The sequence below is a fragment of the Pelodiscus sinensis genome, chromosome Z (genome assembly GCF_052426305.1).
Source record: "Pelodiscus sinensis isolate ZL-2025 chromosome Z, ASM5242630v1, whole genome shotgun sequence".
NCBI classification, from domain to species: domain Eukaryota; kingdom Metazoa; phylum Chordata; order Testudines; family Trionychidae; genus Pelodiscus; species Pelodiscus sinensis.
Genome location: NC_143085.1, coordinates 9,899,689 through 9,916,051, shown reverse-complemented (window position 1 = coordinate 9,916,051; position 16,363 = coordinate 9,899,689). Strand labels below are relative to the sequence as shown.

General features: G+C 43.4%; 1 protein-coding gene across 1 annotated transcript in view; it reads right to left on the bottom strand.

The window, feature by feature from the left end:
- Window positions 1–16,363, bottom strand: part of MED13L (mediator complex subunit 13L) — a 371,515-nt gene that overhangs the window by 16,828 nt on the left and 338,324 nt on the right. The window contains exons 26-28 of the mRNA XM_075898187.2: window positions 14,871–15,029; window positions 10,162–10,338; window positions 885–1,039 (exon numbers count right to left, since the gene is read on the bottom strand). Of these exons, the coding sequence (XP_075754302.2) occupies window positions 885–1,039; window positions 10,162–10,338; window positions 14,871–15,029 (491 nt within the window). The remainder of the gene's footprint in view (window positions 1–884; window positions 1,040–10,161; window positions 10,339–14,870; window positions 15,030–16,363) is intronic.

The window sequence follows — 16,363 nt, the reverse complement described above, 5'->3', positions numbered from 1 at the left end:
CAAAACCACTTTAAACAGAATTAATTTAAAAAGAGCATACACTCAGGGCTAATTTTTTTTCCAGAGAGCACAAAATTTTGCATAAAACTCCAGCACCTGCTGAGCTGATGTTCCAAGACTTGGTTTTAGCATGAAAAAAAAAAAAGTCCACTTAAACACTAACTCCTTTTCTGGAAAATTATTTATGAAGACTTCAATGTAGGCCCATATCTAAAACCATTTTCTTAAATCCTACTCTTTGATACTAGAAGCTGGGACTTGTTTTCTCTTTACCACAGAGGGCAGGACAAGAAGCAATGGGTTCAAACTATGGCCTTGAAGATTTAGATTAAATCTTAGAAAAAACTTCCTCCCTGTAAGAACAATGGGCAATTGAACAGGTTGCTCAAGGAGGCTGTAAAAGATCCGTCTTTGGAGGTTTCCAAAGGGAGGCTGAACAGCCATGCCTTGGATGGTTTAGACACAGTAAATGCTCCATCTTGTGAGAGGGTTAGACTGGATGACTCTTGTAATCCCTTCTAACCCTATGCACTGTGCAAAATCGTTGCAATCTTTGATTTTCATAAATACACAGATGGATATTCATTCAGAGATGCAGAATATGGTTCTAGAACTAGAAATAAAAGCTCCCATCCAAATCAAATTTGACAATAACGATTAGCTATCACTGACTTTGGAGTGGGTGATATAAATAAAGGTGTACCTAGAGCACCTTTCATCTTCTGGAATAGTATCAAGCTAGCATCTTCAATTTTACTGTTAACTTCAAGGCTTCTTCCTCTATTAACTCCTGTCTGCAGTTAGCTGGTTAAATTTTAGAACAGAAAAAGCTTTGTTGGAGAATTACTTAATGTGCATGTGTCTTGAACATTACAAACCCTTACCCTGCTATGCTGAAAGTGAGATCCCACACCAATCCCAGAAGGGGAGCCAGGAGAAGGAACTGGAGAAGAATTTGGAGAAGAGTGGAGATTCCCTGTGATTAATATTCCAATGTCATTGTCCATATCATCTGGGAATGGAAGGTCGAACATGTCATCTGAAAGAAAGAGAGGAAAAGGTAAGTCCCTTTTCGAACATGTGGTATAGTTAAAATAAATAAAGTCTTGTTCATTGATCTACTATACATTAGACACCAATTCCTTTTTCAGGATGCTCCTCCTGTCTTTGATCTGTATGTAAGGGGACTATTAGCCCCTTACTGGAACTCAGAGGGAGTTTTTGGTTGGCCAGCTCCCAATACCAAAAGGGGAAGGGTCCATGAGAAATCAGGGCTCTGAGACTGACAGGCCCCCAAGACAATAGAAAGCGGCCAACACTCCAGCTCAGCCTGACAGACAGGTTGGACAGGCCAATGAGGAAATTAGGAGACCAGGTCCCGTCCTCCGTGTGAGCTGGGATTTTCTGAGTCTCTCTGAGAAAAGGAGAGAGAGCCAAGAAGATCAGCAAGTAGAGCAAGCTGTGTTGAGAGACAGACCTACAGTGTCAGAGCCAGAGGCCCATTCAGCCCATAGAGTACAGACCCTGTGCTAAGAAGCAGACCTGTAGTGACCAGAGTGTCAAAGGTGTCAGAAAAGGAACACAAGGAGCTGGAGGCTGGTAAAGGAACAGAGACTGCAGCTGGGTGTGGTGAGCAGCTGTGACCAGCATAGTAGGGGAAGAGGCTCTGGGCAGGGAGACACCACCAGCCAAGAGGTCCTGCAGTCCAGACCTGGAGAGGGACTGTAACTCCAACTGGGAGAGGGGTCCTGCCACCTAGAGCCTGAAATTGCGTGGTCACTGCCAAAGCAAGCATGTCCAACCTGCAGCCCCCCTGCAACACAGCCAGGCCCTGAGAGAGAGCCCTGGGACCTATAAGGAACAGACTGTGAACTGTCCTTACACTCTGCAGACTGCTGTTTGTGATGTCCCCGTGTTACAGAGCAGGACTGTGTGTTCTCATTTAACTGTTCTCATTTTTCCTTATTCTTTTCTTTTTAATCAGTTGCTGTTTAATAAATTGTATTTGCTTTGATCTGTATGTAATGATCACTGGGTCAAGAAAGCATGCAGTGTGAAGAGCGCACCCGTGAGTGTGGACACCCTACAAGGTCGGGGATTAAGCCCCAGAAAAAATGGGAGCGGAGACTCAGATCCTTTCGCTGGTCCATTTTACCGGGGTAGTATAGAAGCCAGGAAAGCTCCTCAAAATAGCGGGACCATTCCCCTGCTTACATGTACACTGAAAAGGCTGCAGAAGACAAGCAGTAAATCTTTTATTTTATCCCACTTAGTCAGCACTTTTAACAGAGATTTAAAGACAAAAATAAAGTTGACAGATTGGTTGACATCTCTGGAAATCTTGCTTTTTAGAAATGGCCATATACTGAACAAAAGATTTTTATGTCAAATAAGTTTGTTAGCAATCAAAATGAAAACAGTTTTTAGGTTAGCATGCATTAAATCTCGCAGCCGCTGGTCATGGATGCTATCAGCACCTTGTCAACAAACTATTTGAAATGCTTTAAAAAGTAAAATGTGTTTAAGCTTACCTTCAGTAGGTGCTGTACTTCAAGCTTTTAGCACTAGAGGCCAGTTTCTGAAGGTTTACTTACATCATCTTATGCTGTAAGTACAAGTTGAACTTCTCTAGTCCAGCGCTCTCTGGTCCAGAAACATCCATTGTCTGGCACAATTTTAGTTAGCCAGATGTTCACTTTTCATGGGTGTAGCCAAGTTTCCCATGGTCCCATAAAGTTTGTTTACAGCCACCAGTTCTGTGTCTCAGTGGTCTGTGCTGTGATTTAGCTCTAACTGACACCTAAATATCTTCTAATAGCCCAGTAAGAAGTGGAAGGCTGCTAGACAATGTTGATCTCCTGTGATCCGGAAAATTCTCTGGTTGGAAACCGGTCATGTCCCGAGGGTGCTGGACTAGAGAGGTTCAACATGTAATCTCACTGACATCAAGAAAACTGCTTAGAGAGTAGAGTACTACTGAATGTAAGGCTAGCAAAATCTGATCCACAGTGAAATATAAGTTTAGAAATTAAATGAATAATTACTTCAAAATATTGTTTACATTATTTTGCTAAGGCTCTATTTTTAATATTTAACTTACATTTGAAAACAAAGTGTGATGAATTTGCCATTTCATCTTCTGAAAACTAAATAATCAATTAGTATAATTTATTATTAGTTATTATTATTAGTGTGTATGAGAGTCCAATGGCAACCTGAAATATAGAATAATTTAGAACAGAGGTTCTCAAACTGTGGTTCAGAGAGCTAGGACCTTGAGTCTAACAGTTTCTACAGTCATCCATGGCTTTGATTTTTATTTTAAAGCAGGTGAAAATGTGGAGAAGCTTTTAGCTGACTTTTAGGCAAGATATAGGTTCTCCCTTTTGTACCCGGAGCAGATAGCCATACAAAGACAAATCAGAAGTCACTGTGATAGATCTTTCTAATTATTATCTCACCCCTTCACCTGCACCCCAAAAGCATGACTTAGTGCAACAGATAGTTAAAATATCTTAATATTTACATAACTCTGTTATTTATGAATTTGCTGTAGGTACCTAAAGGACAGTGGCAAAACAGCAAATTGAAGGAAGTGACCCATATAAAGAGGAGAGGAGGTGTTCCATGAAATATATTCCTAAGATGTGGTCCAAGCTTAGAGGAATTTAAAATTAGTTAGAAAAAACAGGTCAATTTTTTGTGAAAATTTATCTTTTTTTAATAAAAAAAATTTCAACCAGTTTTAGAGGGTTTGCACTGGCATACACAGCTTTTTACCTGCAAGTCAATTGTCTGAATAGGTTGTGCTCAGAAGCTGTTACCTTATGTTGGCTCAATGGCTTAAATGAAATTTAAGTGATGGTGTCAGTCCAGTTCCTAGCATGTGACATCACACAACCACCATAAATTGCAACTTTTCCTGTCAATCTCACTGCATTAGTTAAAGTTTGAATGCAAGAATTTGGTCAGGGCAATGTACATCTCTCTACAGATTTGCAAACCGAAGTGTAATCTTCCAGTTTGTACTTGAACACCCAACAGGTATTGTATTTAGTTGGGACGTGCATGTCTCCCAAACATGAGCTATAAGAAACCATCACTGACCAGGACAGATTCTTGGCAGTGTTTGAATCCATGAGTTTATTCTTGCTAATTAACACTTGTGAGGAAGAATGGGGTATGGGAGCATTGGAAATAAAATAAAAGTAAAACAGACATTTTAAATCAAGACAAAAATAAAAGTAGAGCTACACTTAAAACAACACAAAGAAGCTATTCGTAGAGCAATCTAGAAGTGGGGACTACAAACACTCTAAGACCAAGGCAGTTGAGGGTAGTTTGTTCACATTGCTCTCTATACTTCTGTTCCCAGAACAAAGATGGCTAAGAGTATGTGTGTGGACCAAAGAACATTATCACATTTGGAAAACTGTTACTAAAGTTACTCTTACTAATTTTTGGGATTGCCTTGTCAACCTGCATGTGGCATTGTCAAGTCAGGGCACCTATAAGGACAGAAAAAGTTGCTGATTGATGAGCCATATTAAGGGTATTCTCTGGAGCACATAGTTGAGTGCCAAACCTGACAAGCCACGTTTGCTTTCTCTGTAGAATCATCTGTGAATTATGAATTCTAAATTGTTTTTGCTGACAGTCCTATTACAAATGTCAGTCTGTCTCATTTCAAATAATATATGCTCATTGTTTGTTAAATTCAATTGAACCTGTGTTCATTTGCTCTTTCTACCTTTAAAGAGAAGTGCTAATGATACTTAAATGGTTAGAGCCATGGTGTCCAACCAATTCTGAAGAATTAGCCACTATAGTTCCTACTGCTATAGCAAACTAGCCACACTCACACGAGCCAAATAGCCACATGTGGCTAGTGGTTAGTATGTTGGACACCACGGTTTTAGAGAGACTGAAACATTAGTTTTGCGTGCTGTTCTCAAAACAGGATTGACTTATTTTAATTCTTTTTGTTTATGTTAATATATGGAAAGTGACTAAAACATACATTCTCATTGCTCAGTCATCTGAAACACAAGTTATGAGGCCCAGACTTGTTCAGATGATGGAAAGTTGCCAGATTATAACACAGAGCAAAATGTTACTTTCAACATCTTGTATATTTTCACAACATTTTTCTTACTCAGATTTTGCAGGGGCAGAGATATTGACAAATATGATGATGATTATTACTTGCTTAAAACTTCCACAAAAACTCTGATTTTGGAGGATGGGAGGGAAGGAAGAACAGCGGAAGTCAAAATAAAGATTAATTAGAAGAACAGCTAGTTTTGTTTTAAAGCACAGCGTTAATAGCACACATTTCTAAATAGTTTAAGTTTGTTTTATATAATTAATAGCAGGAATGTAACTCGCTAAACTCCATTTCTAAACTTGTCACAGCTGAATACACTGACTTCATTTAATTTGAATGTAAGGGATATAACTGCAAACGGGAGACTTTTTGTCTTGAACTACTTACAGTAATTTCAAGCTGGCTGCTAAGTGTGTTTAAAACTACATGGGCTAGTTGTTTTCCTTTAGCTTCTGAAGAGAGCAATGGATGGCAAAAGCAGTGAATTAACCTACTCTATTAACTTCATTTCTACAACCTAGTGCACAAAACAGAGCTAATGTCATGCTCGGTTTAGCCTCCAAAGCACAAATGAGATAGCTAATAGTTTAGGAGGCAGTTTAATTATTAAACACAGAACAGAGTTAAGAAAATTAAATTTAACACCATTTTGGAAAATGCAAGCCCTTGTACATGATTCCAATTAACATCTGAAGCACTAAAGTCCAGGTTAATGCAAGTTAAATATTTGTATGTAATGCATTCAGTCAGGATTTTAGGGCCTGGAAGGGACAGCTGCATATATATTAAGATTAGCTTTCCCTTTGTGAGGCCCACTGAAATTCTAGGAGGAGCAGATCAAAGACTCTTTCATTAAAAATAGATTTTGTCCCTATTCCATGCAGCAACTTTTCTTTTAATAAATTATTTCATTTTGTATTATTGTAACTACCACTTTAAATTGATCCTTTGCAAAATAAGAAAAAACATATTTGATAAAAGTATTAAACAACAGCAAACCTACTGACTATTTTTACTCAGTTAACTGTATAAAAGATTATACCTCCTGAAGCAGCATCAACAAGATTGTATTTTTTTTAAACAAGCTCATACATGCAACTTTGTATACATGTCTGTTGCTTAAAATAACTATCTCCCAATTCAAAAAATGCCCAAATCAATTCAATAGATACATGCAACTAACATATGTACCTATATGTGCTTAGTCATAATTAAAGGGATGTAAAGGGTTAACCAGTAAACCAGTTACCTGGTAAGCATGTACGTTAGGGTATGTCTACACTACAGAGTTAGTTCGAACTAACTTAGTTCGAATTAGTTAATTCGAACTAAGCTAATTCGAACTAACGTGTCTAGAACTAAAAACTAGTTTGAATTAGCGTTTTGCTAATTCGAATTAGCATGTCCACATTGAGTGGATCCTGAACAGGGCTTAAGGATGGCCGGAAGCAGTGCCGGCAGGGCATCAGAGGAGGACTTAGAGCGTGGAGATGCTGTCTCAGGCTAGCCGAGGGCTGCGCTTAAAGGGACCCGACCCCCACCCCGGACAGACAGTTCTCAGGGGTGCCCCGCTTGAAAACCAGTCCTGGCTTGGAGTGCCCGGAGTGCACACACTGGGCACATCACAGCACTCGGCCATCAGCCCGGCTGCACTTGCAGGCTGCCATCTGGGGAGAGGGGGCAATTGGGGGGCTGCAGGAGAGCTTCCACCCCCAGAAGCCCGCAGAGCCAGCCCAGTCCTCCCCATCGGGGGCTCGAACCCATTCCTCCCTCACCTCCTTCCACTTACCCTTCCCTAGCCCCCCTTCCTAATGTACAAAATAAAGATAACGTTTCTTCCAACATTGACTCTGTCTTTATTGAACAAAACTGGGGGAGACTGGGAAAAGGAGGTGAGAGAGGGGAAGAGAAAGGCTGGGAGAGGGGAGGGCAACTAACATGATCAGGGGTTGGGAACAGATCCCAGATGAAGAGAGGCTACAGAGACTGGGACTGTTCAGCTTAGAAAAGAGGAGATGGAGCGGGGACAGGATAGAGGTCTCTAAAAGCAGGGGTTGGGTGGAGAGGGTGCATTCATAAAAGTTCTTCCTGAGTTCCCATAAAGAAGGACTAGAGGACACCAAAGGAAAGGAATGGGTAGCAGGCTTGAAACTAGTAAGAGAAAGTTGTTCTTCACAAAGCAAATAGTTAACCTGTGGAACTCCTTGCTGCAGGAGGCTGTGAAGGATACAACTAGAACAGAGTTTAAAGGGAAGTGAGATCAAGTCATGGAGGTTGGGTCCATGGAGTAGTCTTAGCCAGGGGGTAGGAGTGGTGTCCCTGCCCAAAGTTTGTGGAAGGCTGGAGAGGGATGGCACGAGACAAATGGCTTGGTCACTGTCTTCGGTCCATCCCCTCCAGGATCCCTAGGGTTGGCCGCTGTCGGCAGACAGGCTACTGGGCTAGATGGACCTTTGGTCTGACCCAGTATGGCCATTGTAAGCTCAGGGCTCAGGGTCGGGGGTCTCAGTGGACCCCCTTGATTTTCATGCACACCTGCTCCTGGGTGGCCAGGCTGGCAGCTCTCCTGCCCTAGGCGGCCACTTTCCTGTGCCTAGTGCGGAGATCGTGGACGAGGTCCACGATGTCCGCACTAGCCCAGGAAGGTGCCCACCTCTTGCGGACCCGAGCAAGCTCCCGGGAGCCGCCAGCCTGGTCCCGGGAAGAGGGGGTGGGCTGGGGGGCATCGGGTGGGTGGCTCTGTGCCGTGCCAGGTGCAGGGTCTGCTGGCTGGGTGCTGGCAGGCTTGCACCTGGCACGGGCACCGTAGCCAGCCCATGCCCCTTTAAGGGGTCCGGGGCCGGGAGGGGGGCAATAGAGTTTCCCTGGTGTTGGCCAGAGTGGCCACCAGGGAAACCTGGGGAGGGCTAGCCTCCCACTAGTTCGAATTAAGGGGCTACACACCCCTTAATTCGAACTAGTAAATTCGAACTAGGCTTAATCCTCGTAAAATGAGGTTTTCCTAGTTCGAACTAAGCGCTCCGCTAGTTTGATTTAAATTCGAACTAGCGGAGCGCTAGTGTAGCGGCTATGAATGTTAGTTCGAACTAACGTCCGTTAGTTCGAACTAACATTGTAGTGTAGACATACCCTTACTGACATGCTTATCTGGGTAACTGGTCACCTGCAGGGGGGCTGCTCCAGTCAGGTCTGACTGGGCTGGAGCAGTCCTACCTCCCATCGGAGGATCATGGTAACCAGTTAAACATTCCATTTAAATACTTAATTTTTTAACCTGGATTTTACATTCCTAGTCACAATAGGAAAGAATAACACATGAAGCTGATTCAAACCTATCTTGTGTCTTCTTTCATTCTCATGAACCGAACATTCTACTGGTAGATTTGCTACATTCAGACTAATTTATAAAGCATGCTGTTTATGCAGGTCACTAACTTTCAAAGAAAGTTAGCAGAGGATGTGATAGTTGATTAGGAGAATTAAAAGGTTGGTTGGAATCCCTAGGACTACATTCATAGAATCATAAAATACTGGAAGGGATTTTGAAAGGTCATCAAGTACAGTTCCCTGCCCTCATGGTAGGACCAAGCACTATCTAGATCAACTCTGACAGATGTCTGTCTAATCTGATCTTAAATATCTCCAGTGATGGAGATTCCACAACCTCTCTAGGCAATTTATTCCAGTGTTTAACCACTCTGACAGGAAGTTTTCCCAAGTGTCCAACCTAAATCTCCCTTACTGCTGTTTAAGCCCACTGTTTTTTGTCCTATCAGAAGACAAGGAGAACAATTTTTCTCCCTCCTCCAATTGCTGGGCTAGACAACACAGCTTGGTTTGCCTGCCTAGGCAAAGTGAAATACGGGTGACAGATGTACTCCCAGCCATTAGAGAGACAGAGAAAACAGACTGCTATACAGCCACGCAGATTAAAAGGAACGTTGGCTGACATCAGTGTTCTCTCTTTTTTAATGTCCATATGCAGAATTGATTGTGTTATGTGCATTAATATGGAGATGGTGTGCGACGCCTCCGTTTTGGTGCACATAACAAAATTAATTCTGCACATGGACGATCTGTGGTGGGACTGGGGTCGAGGGGTTTGGAGTGAAATGAAATGAGTGGAGATGCCTATTTCCTAGAACTGGAAGGTCATCGAGTCCAGTCCCCTGCCTTCACAGCAGGACAAAGTACCATCCCTGACAGATTTTGCCCCAGCTCCCTAAATGGCCTCCTCAAGGATTAAACTCACAACCCTGGGTTTAGCAGGCCAATGTTCCAACCACTGAGCTATCCCTCCCTCCCAGATTAAGTGGGGGTGGAGGCTCTGGGATGGGATTGAGGATGAGGGGTTTGGCGTACAGGAGGGGGCTCAGGTCTGGGGCAGAGGGCTGGAGAGCAGGGGTAAAGGCCGTGGCTGGGGGACCTGGTCTGGGGCTGGAGTTTTGAGTTCAGGCTTCTTTGGGAAAAAGCGCTCCCACCCATCTTCTCACTGAAGAAGCTTTGGGCCAGGTGAGAGGGGCCCATCTGCCAGGTGTGGCAGCTCCAATGAGGCTGGGTTGGGTTGTGGGAGGGGTGCCTCTCTCCCAGCTATGGCGGGTCTGTGCTGCTTGGGATGGTGAGGGAAGAATGTTGAGAAGGCACCTGTCTTCCAGTCATGATAGCTCCCAGCTGAGGCTGGAGATGCCTTTCCCCAGGCTGCAGCAGCTCCCTCCTATGAATATCACATGTCAATGGCAACAAAATAAATATCCTTAAATCAACTATAATAAGTTTTTAAGAGGCATTTTTCTGATTTTACCTAGCTCCACATTTCAGTTATCAGCAGTGGAAATATTTTTTTCAGTGCGGCGCATACCATTAAATTATATTTGACTGACTTCTAACGATAAAAACTGAACTTTGACAAAAACTATTTGTAATCTGAGAGGGGAGAATCAGGCCCTCTGGAGTTTTGGTGCTTTTTGGAACAAGCCTGCTCTAGAATAGTATCATTCATGTCACGGAGCAGACTGGGATATTTACCCATCTCACCAATTCGAGAGTTAACTTACCATTGTTGGGGCTAAATCCATCCTCATTGGGATAATTTGCTGGAGCTACCTGGATGGTTGCAGATGTTGGAAATACCAGGATGTGTGTACAAGAGGCATCCTGAGGGGTGTTCAGTTGAGATGACTGAAGGTTCAGTGCAGTACTGCGGCCAAACACAGATCCCATAGTGACAGCATCTTTCAGGACAGAAACAGAGACAGAATCATGAATCCTCAGTCTTGCATATATCAGTAATATCTTCAACCTACATACTGCGTGTTTGTTTTAAGTCCAATGATATTACTAGACATCTAATTTAGAATGAAACTACTCATGTTACTTCTTACTCCATTTCATACTTAAAAGCAGCACAAAACTGACAGAAGAGAAAGGAAAAGTTTAAAATCTGTCTCGAAAAGCAACTCTCACCAGTTCCCCCCCCCAAAATCAGATTTTATAGCAAAAAAGTTGCAAAAAATACTTGTGAATTTTTGTTCATTGAAAAGTGGAAGTATTATTTATAATCCATAATCATAAACAAAATCTGTCCTAACCTAAGAACTGAACAGTGATTAAACAATCCCCAAATTCACAAAAAAAATATAAAATGTAGCATTCCCTAACATGCAGAGGGCATATAAATTAAAACACAAAAAGAGCCAACAAAAATTTCAAATAAAAGAAATACAATAAATGAGAAACAGAGGAGGAGGAGAGAAAATATTTGTAAAATTAAGCAATCCAGAAAGTCTTCAAGTCAGAAAATTGTTCCATGATATACTTAACAGCATCTCTAGGTTGTCATAGTAACTTCCACTGCCTATTTTAATTTGGCTCTCTTGTGGATTTCTGTACATAACAGGGCCCCTTCAAGAACTAATAGATATTATGGGGCTGTGATTTTAACCTCATTTTCATCATGAATCACAACTATAATCTCCACCTACAACATTCCATCCTCCCCATAAAAGAGAGACACACTTTTTGATCCTTCACACAGAAGAGCAATCCCACAGCAGTCCTCTTTACATCAGGCCCCATACAACAATGATATAATCAAGCCAAGAACACACACACAACAAAAGGATTACTTACCTCTCATAACATTGTACTTTGAGTTGTGTTGCTCATGTCCATCCCATGTAAGTGTGCACACAGCAGAGAGTTTTCCCTTGGCGGTACCTGTTAGGCTGGCAGGGAGCCCCCTGGAGTGGCACCTGCATAGGCACATGTTTAATCTCATCCCAGTCTGCCACCCCATCAGTTCCATCTTGCTGGTGTACTCTGGAGAAGGGAAGGCGGATAGGCTTTGGGATGGACATGAGCAACACATCTCAAAGAATAGTTATGAGAGGTAAGTAACCATGTTTTTCTTCTTCAAGTGACTGCTCATGTAGGTTGACTCCAAAGCTAACCCCATGGAGGTGGCGTTGGAGGCTACAAAGAAATGGACTGCAACACTGCCCCGCCCACCGCCATGTCATCTCTGGCCTGCTGCGCTATGGCGTAGTGACTTGCAAAATATGCCCTGACAGCCAGGTGGCTGCTCTGCAGATTTCAATGATGGACAGCTGAGCCACTAAGGTGGCGGACAAAGCTTGCACCCTAGTGAAGTGAACTGTAATAGAAGGAGCAGGAACATGAGCCAGCTCGTAACAAGTCCTGATGCAGAAAGTGATCCAGGATGAGAGCTGACACTGGCATGCCCTTCATCCTGTCAGCTATCGAAACAAATAACTGGTGGAGGAAGGAGACTTACAAAATAGTTTTGTTCTGTCCAAATAAAAAGCCAAGGCACATCTAAAGTCAAAGGTGTTTAGAGCTTGTTCTGTTCCTGACAGATGAGGTTTTAGTTAAAAAACATTAAAAAATACATCCTGATTGACATGGAAATGAGACACCACCTTAGGTAAAAATGCAGGGTGAAGGTGAAGCCTAACTTCATCCCTGAAGAAAACAGTATAAGGGATCTGCAGTTCTAAAACCCTCCTAGCAGAAGTAATAATCACAAGAAATGACAACTTCCAGGAAAAGTGAAACAGCAAGCATGATGCTAACAGCTCAAAAGGGGGTGCCATCAATCTAATGAGCACCAGATTAAGATCCCGGGAAAGGGGGGGCAGGAGCTGTCACACCTGAGGATATACCCTATCCAACCCCTTAAGAAAGTGATGCACCATAGGGTTAGCAAAGAGAATCTTGCCCCAGACCTCTGAATGAAAAGCCAAGATAGTGGCTATGTATACTCTGACAGACTAAGAGGCGAGACCCTGGACTCTAAAATCCAAAACGTAGTCTAAGATAGCAAGGACAGGGGCTTTCACGGGGGAGAAACCCTTCTCTCTGACCATGGCAGGAAGAGTTTCCATTTTGCTAGATAAGAGGCCCTAGCAGAGGGTTTGTGACTCCCCAGTAAAACCCTCTGAATGCACTCCGAACACTGGCTCTCCCAGGTGTTTAGCCATGAAGCTTCCATACCATGAGGTGCAGAGATCAGAGGTATGGGTGGCCAAGCCTGCCGAAATCTTGTGAGATCAGGTCCGGACATAGGGGGAGGGCTATGGGGTGCTCCACTGAGAGGCCAAGCAGTGGCGGGAACCAATGTGGATAAGGCCACACCAGTGTTGTTGGGATCAGGGAGACTTGGAACTCCCTGACCTCAAGTATCACTTTGTGAATCAGAGGGAACGGAGGGAAGACGTACAACAGAACTGGGGTTCAGGGAACTGGCAGGGCATCTCCCAGGAACCCAGGTTGTGGTTGAAGAGGTTAGCAGAAGCAGGGACACCTCCTGTTGCTACAAGTTGCAAACAGGTCCAGGTGGAGAAATCCCCACCTGCCGAAGATGTCCAACGCCACATCTGCTCTGAAGGACCATTTGTGCCCCTTGAAAGACATGATGAGATGGTCTGGCAGTGCGTTCTGAGACCCAGGAAGGTAAGATGCCACTGGGAGGATAGCATGGGCAATGCAGAGCTCCCACAGGAGAAGCGCCTCCTAGCAAAGAGGATTGGAGCGAGTTCCACTCTGTTGGTTTATACAAAACATTGCTGCCATGCTGTCCGTGAAGATCGAAATGCACCTATTTTGAAGGTGTGGCAGGAAAACGTGGCAAGCGAGGCGAATAGCCCTCAACTCCCTGACATTGCTATACAGGGACAGTCTGCGGGAGACCACATACCTTGAGTCCGTAGATCCCCAAGGTGGACTTCCATCCCGTATCGATGGGGAAGAGCTGCTGAACAGCATCCTGGCACAAACCACTTCCTCCTCAGCCACCAGTCAAGGGACCTCATAATATCCATCGCCACCATATCCATGGGCTGGAACACTGGGTTATGAACCCACACTAGTCATAGCTGTGGAGCCGGAGCCTGGTATGCCGCATCACATACATGCACACTGCCCTGAAGTCTAGCAGTCTATACAACATTGGACAGTGGTAATGGGGGATAGGTGGAGTCTCAGAATGGCCTCCTTTATCACTAGAAAATGAGCTGCTGGCAAGGAGGCCATGGCTGTTGTAACGTCGAGGCAGGTTCCCACAAACTCTATCCTTTCAGTGGCAATTAGAGTGGACTTGGCGTTGTTCAGAATGAGACCTAACTGAAGGAAGGTTTCCCTGAGTAGGGATATGCAATCCATGACCTGGGAGTGAGCAGAACCCCTTATGAGCCAGTCCTCTAGATACAGGTACACCTGAACCCTTCTCTTGTGCAGAAAAGTGGCAACAACCTCCATGCATTTGGTGAACACCTTGAGGGTTATAGAGAGGCCAAAGGAGAGTGCTGTAAACTGATAATGATGTTGACTCTCCATAAATCGGAGGAAAGGCTTGTAAGAGTCCGCAACTGAGGTGTGGAAGTAAGCATCTTTGAGATCGAGAGCAATCTACCAGTCTCCCATGGCTAGAGAAGGGATGATAGATGCTAACGTCAGCATCTTGAAATTTTACCTCACTATGGAGGTGTTCAGGGCGCCGAGATTCAAGATGGGACAAAACCTGCCCTGGGCCTTTGGAACCAAAAAGGAGCAGAAGAATCCCCTGCCCCTGTGGTCCGTTGGGACCTCTTCTACAGCTCCAAGATCGAGAAGCTGTTGCATCCCTAAGAGATGCTTGTGAGAGAGGTCCTTGAAGAGGGATGGGGGAGTATTTCTGGAGGGTTGAGGTGCTCTAACAAGGTGCTAACTAGCCGTGGATACCACACATATCACATTTGCAAGCAAGCGAGATAGGAGCTCCAAGGACAGTCACAGGTGGTAAGAAAGAACTGAGGGGGTGACGGGCTGTCAGGGGATTATATGCATATGCAGGCACCACTCCAGGAGGCTTCCTGCCGGCCCGACAGATACTGCTAAGGGAAAACTCTTCATCAATCTGTGCACACAGGGTGCGCACACCTACATGGAATGGACATGAGCAATCACTTGAAGAAGAACCAGTCTTCCTCCAAGGCAGGTCTCTTCAAATAAAGCTGCCAGGAGAAGCCATCAACTTGGTAGGGTATAAAGAATTCTCCTTCCTGTAAGATAACTCTCCTAGCACTGCAACTCCAAGTACTACTGTAGTCCGTGGGGATGTCCCAAATTATACCTTTTACTCTTCCTTTTTCATTCATCTATCTCAGCGAGGCTCACCATTGTGGCCAGAAGCCACCTAGATTGATGCACTTCCAATGTGTACTTTAGGCCAAGAAAATGTTTTAGTAACATGTATTTCTGTACTTACCTGGCATCACTACAAAGGATCCCTGGGGCTCTATAGCAACCAAGCAGGCACTAAGAATAGAAGGCGAGTCTGCTGTTGAGATCCCACACATGCGGCACACTTCCTTCAGCTGTTTGCTGATTGTCTGCAGGGAACACTCCCCAAGGAGGATACTCCAGTCTGAAATACACATTTATTTTCAAGAGAATGTAACAAAACTCTGGAAATATCTCTGTAATGTTATTTCTGCCTTCTGTAACATGGTGGTGTTGATTGCAATGACACTTCGTGTTTCAATAGCCTCTTCCATCTGGAAATCTTAAACATTAATAAACTAAGTGTCAAAAACATCACTGTACATAGAAAAGTACAATCCTTACTTTACAGACTGAGATAAAGACATGGAGTAGTGAACCTGACCAAGTCATATCAAGTGATTCATTGTTAAAGTTGGGATAAAGTCATGTTCTACTGTTTCTTCTACTTTAACAAGGGAAATATCTTTCCTTCTTTTATTAATGTAAAGCAGACCAGGAGAGCACTCTTTCCACTGAGATATGAACATGGAATGAAAAAATACCAGGAAGTACATACTGTTTGTTAGAAGGCAAATACTGGTTTCTGGTTCATGAGGTGTTGCTTCACTCAGAATGTCTTCCAGTAACAGTTCTGGCAATATTAGTTTTTCATTGGATCTCTTATTCATGGTTTACATAGTCATTCAAGTCAAATACACTTAAAAATACACATTATTTCTGAGTGCTGATGGAACAGATGATGGTATTCCTTAACTGTTAGTGTGGGATACAAAAATCTTCCCTGAACTGTAATCTAAACCTCAGCTATTAACCTGCTCCGTAAGCACAAGACTTTGCTCCTATTTCAGAGAGCCGTGACCACATGCAGTCTATCACTGAGACACAACGTGGTTCACCCTAAAATCTCAATGTTGTAAAAGATGGCAATGTTCAAAAGAAATGTCCTTCTAACGTGAACCTGATTTATAATTACAAATGGGATCAGAGCTCTAGATCCGAATGACACTTTCTGAACAGACTGCAAAGGTAAATCATTCAAACAAGCAGACTCTCTTTTTCCTTTTAATTTTTAGCAATAGGACACTTAAGGCAGTGCATAACTGAGGGATTACTGTAAAAGGAAAATCTACAACACTTGGCCTTTAACCTCTTATGTCACAGTGCATCCAGAACATGCAAAACTCTCCCAGACATGCACAGCCTATCATGTTCTATTACTTTTATGTAACTTCAGCAGGCACATTCTTTACACAAGATCATTTTCAATTGAATTGTTCCTTTTTCTTCAGAGGAAGTAGAAATATAATTGTTTTCATCTGACTAATATGTTAGTCAGTGCTTGAAACCTGAGTGCTTGGTCAATATGAATTCCACTTGCATGACACCAGAAAATGCCACAGAGCTACAATTAAAAAGAAAGAAAGAGCTGTGAATGCGAATATTTCTTCACCGATGGCTTTGAATAGGAGTACCCGA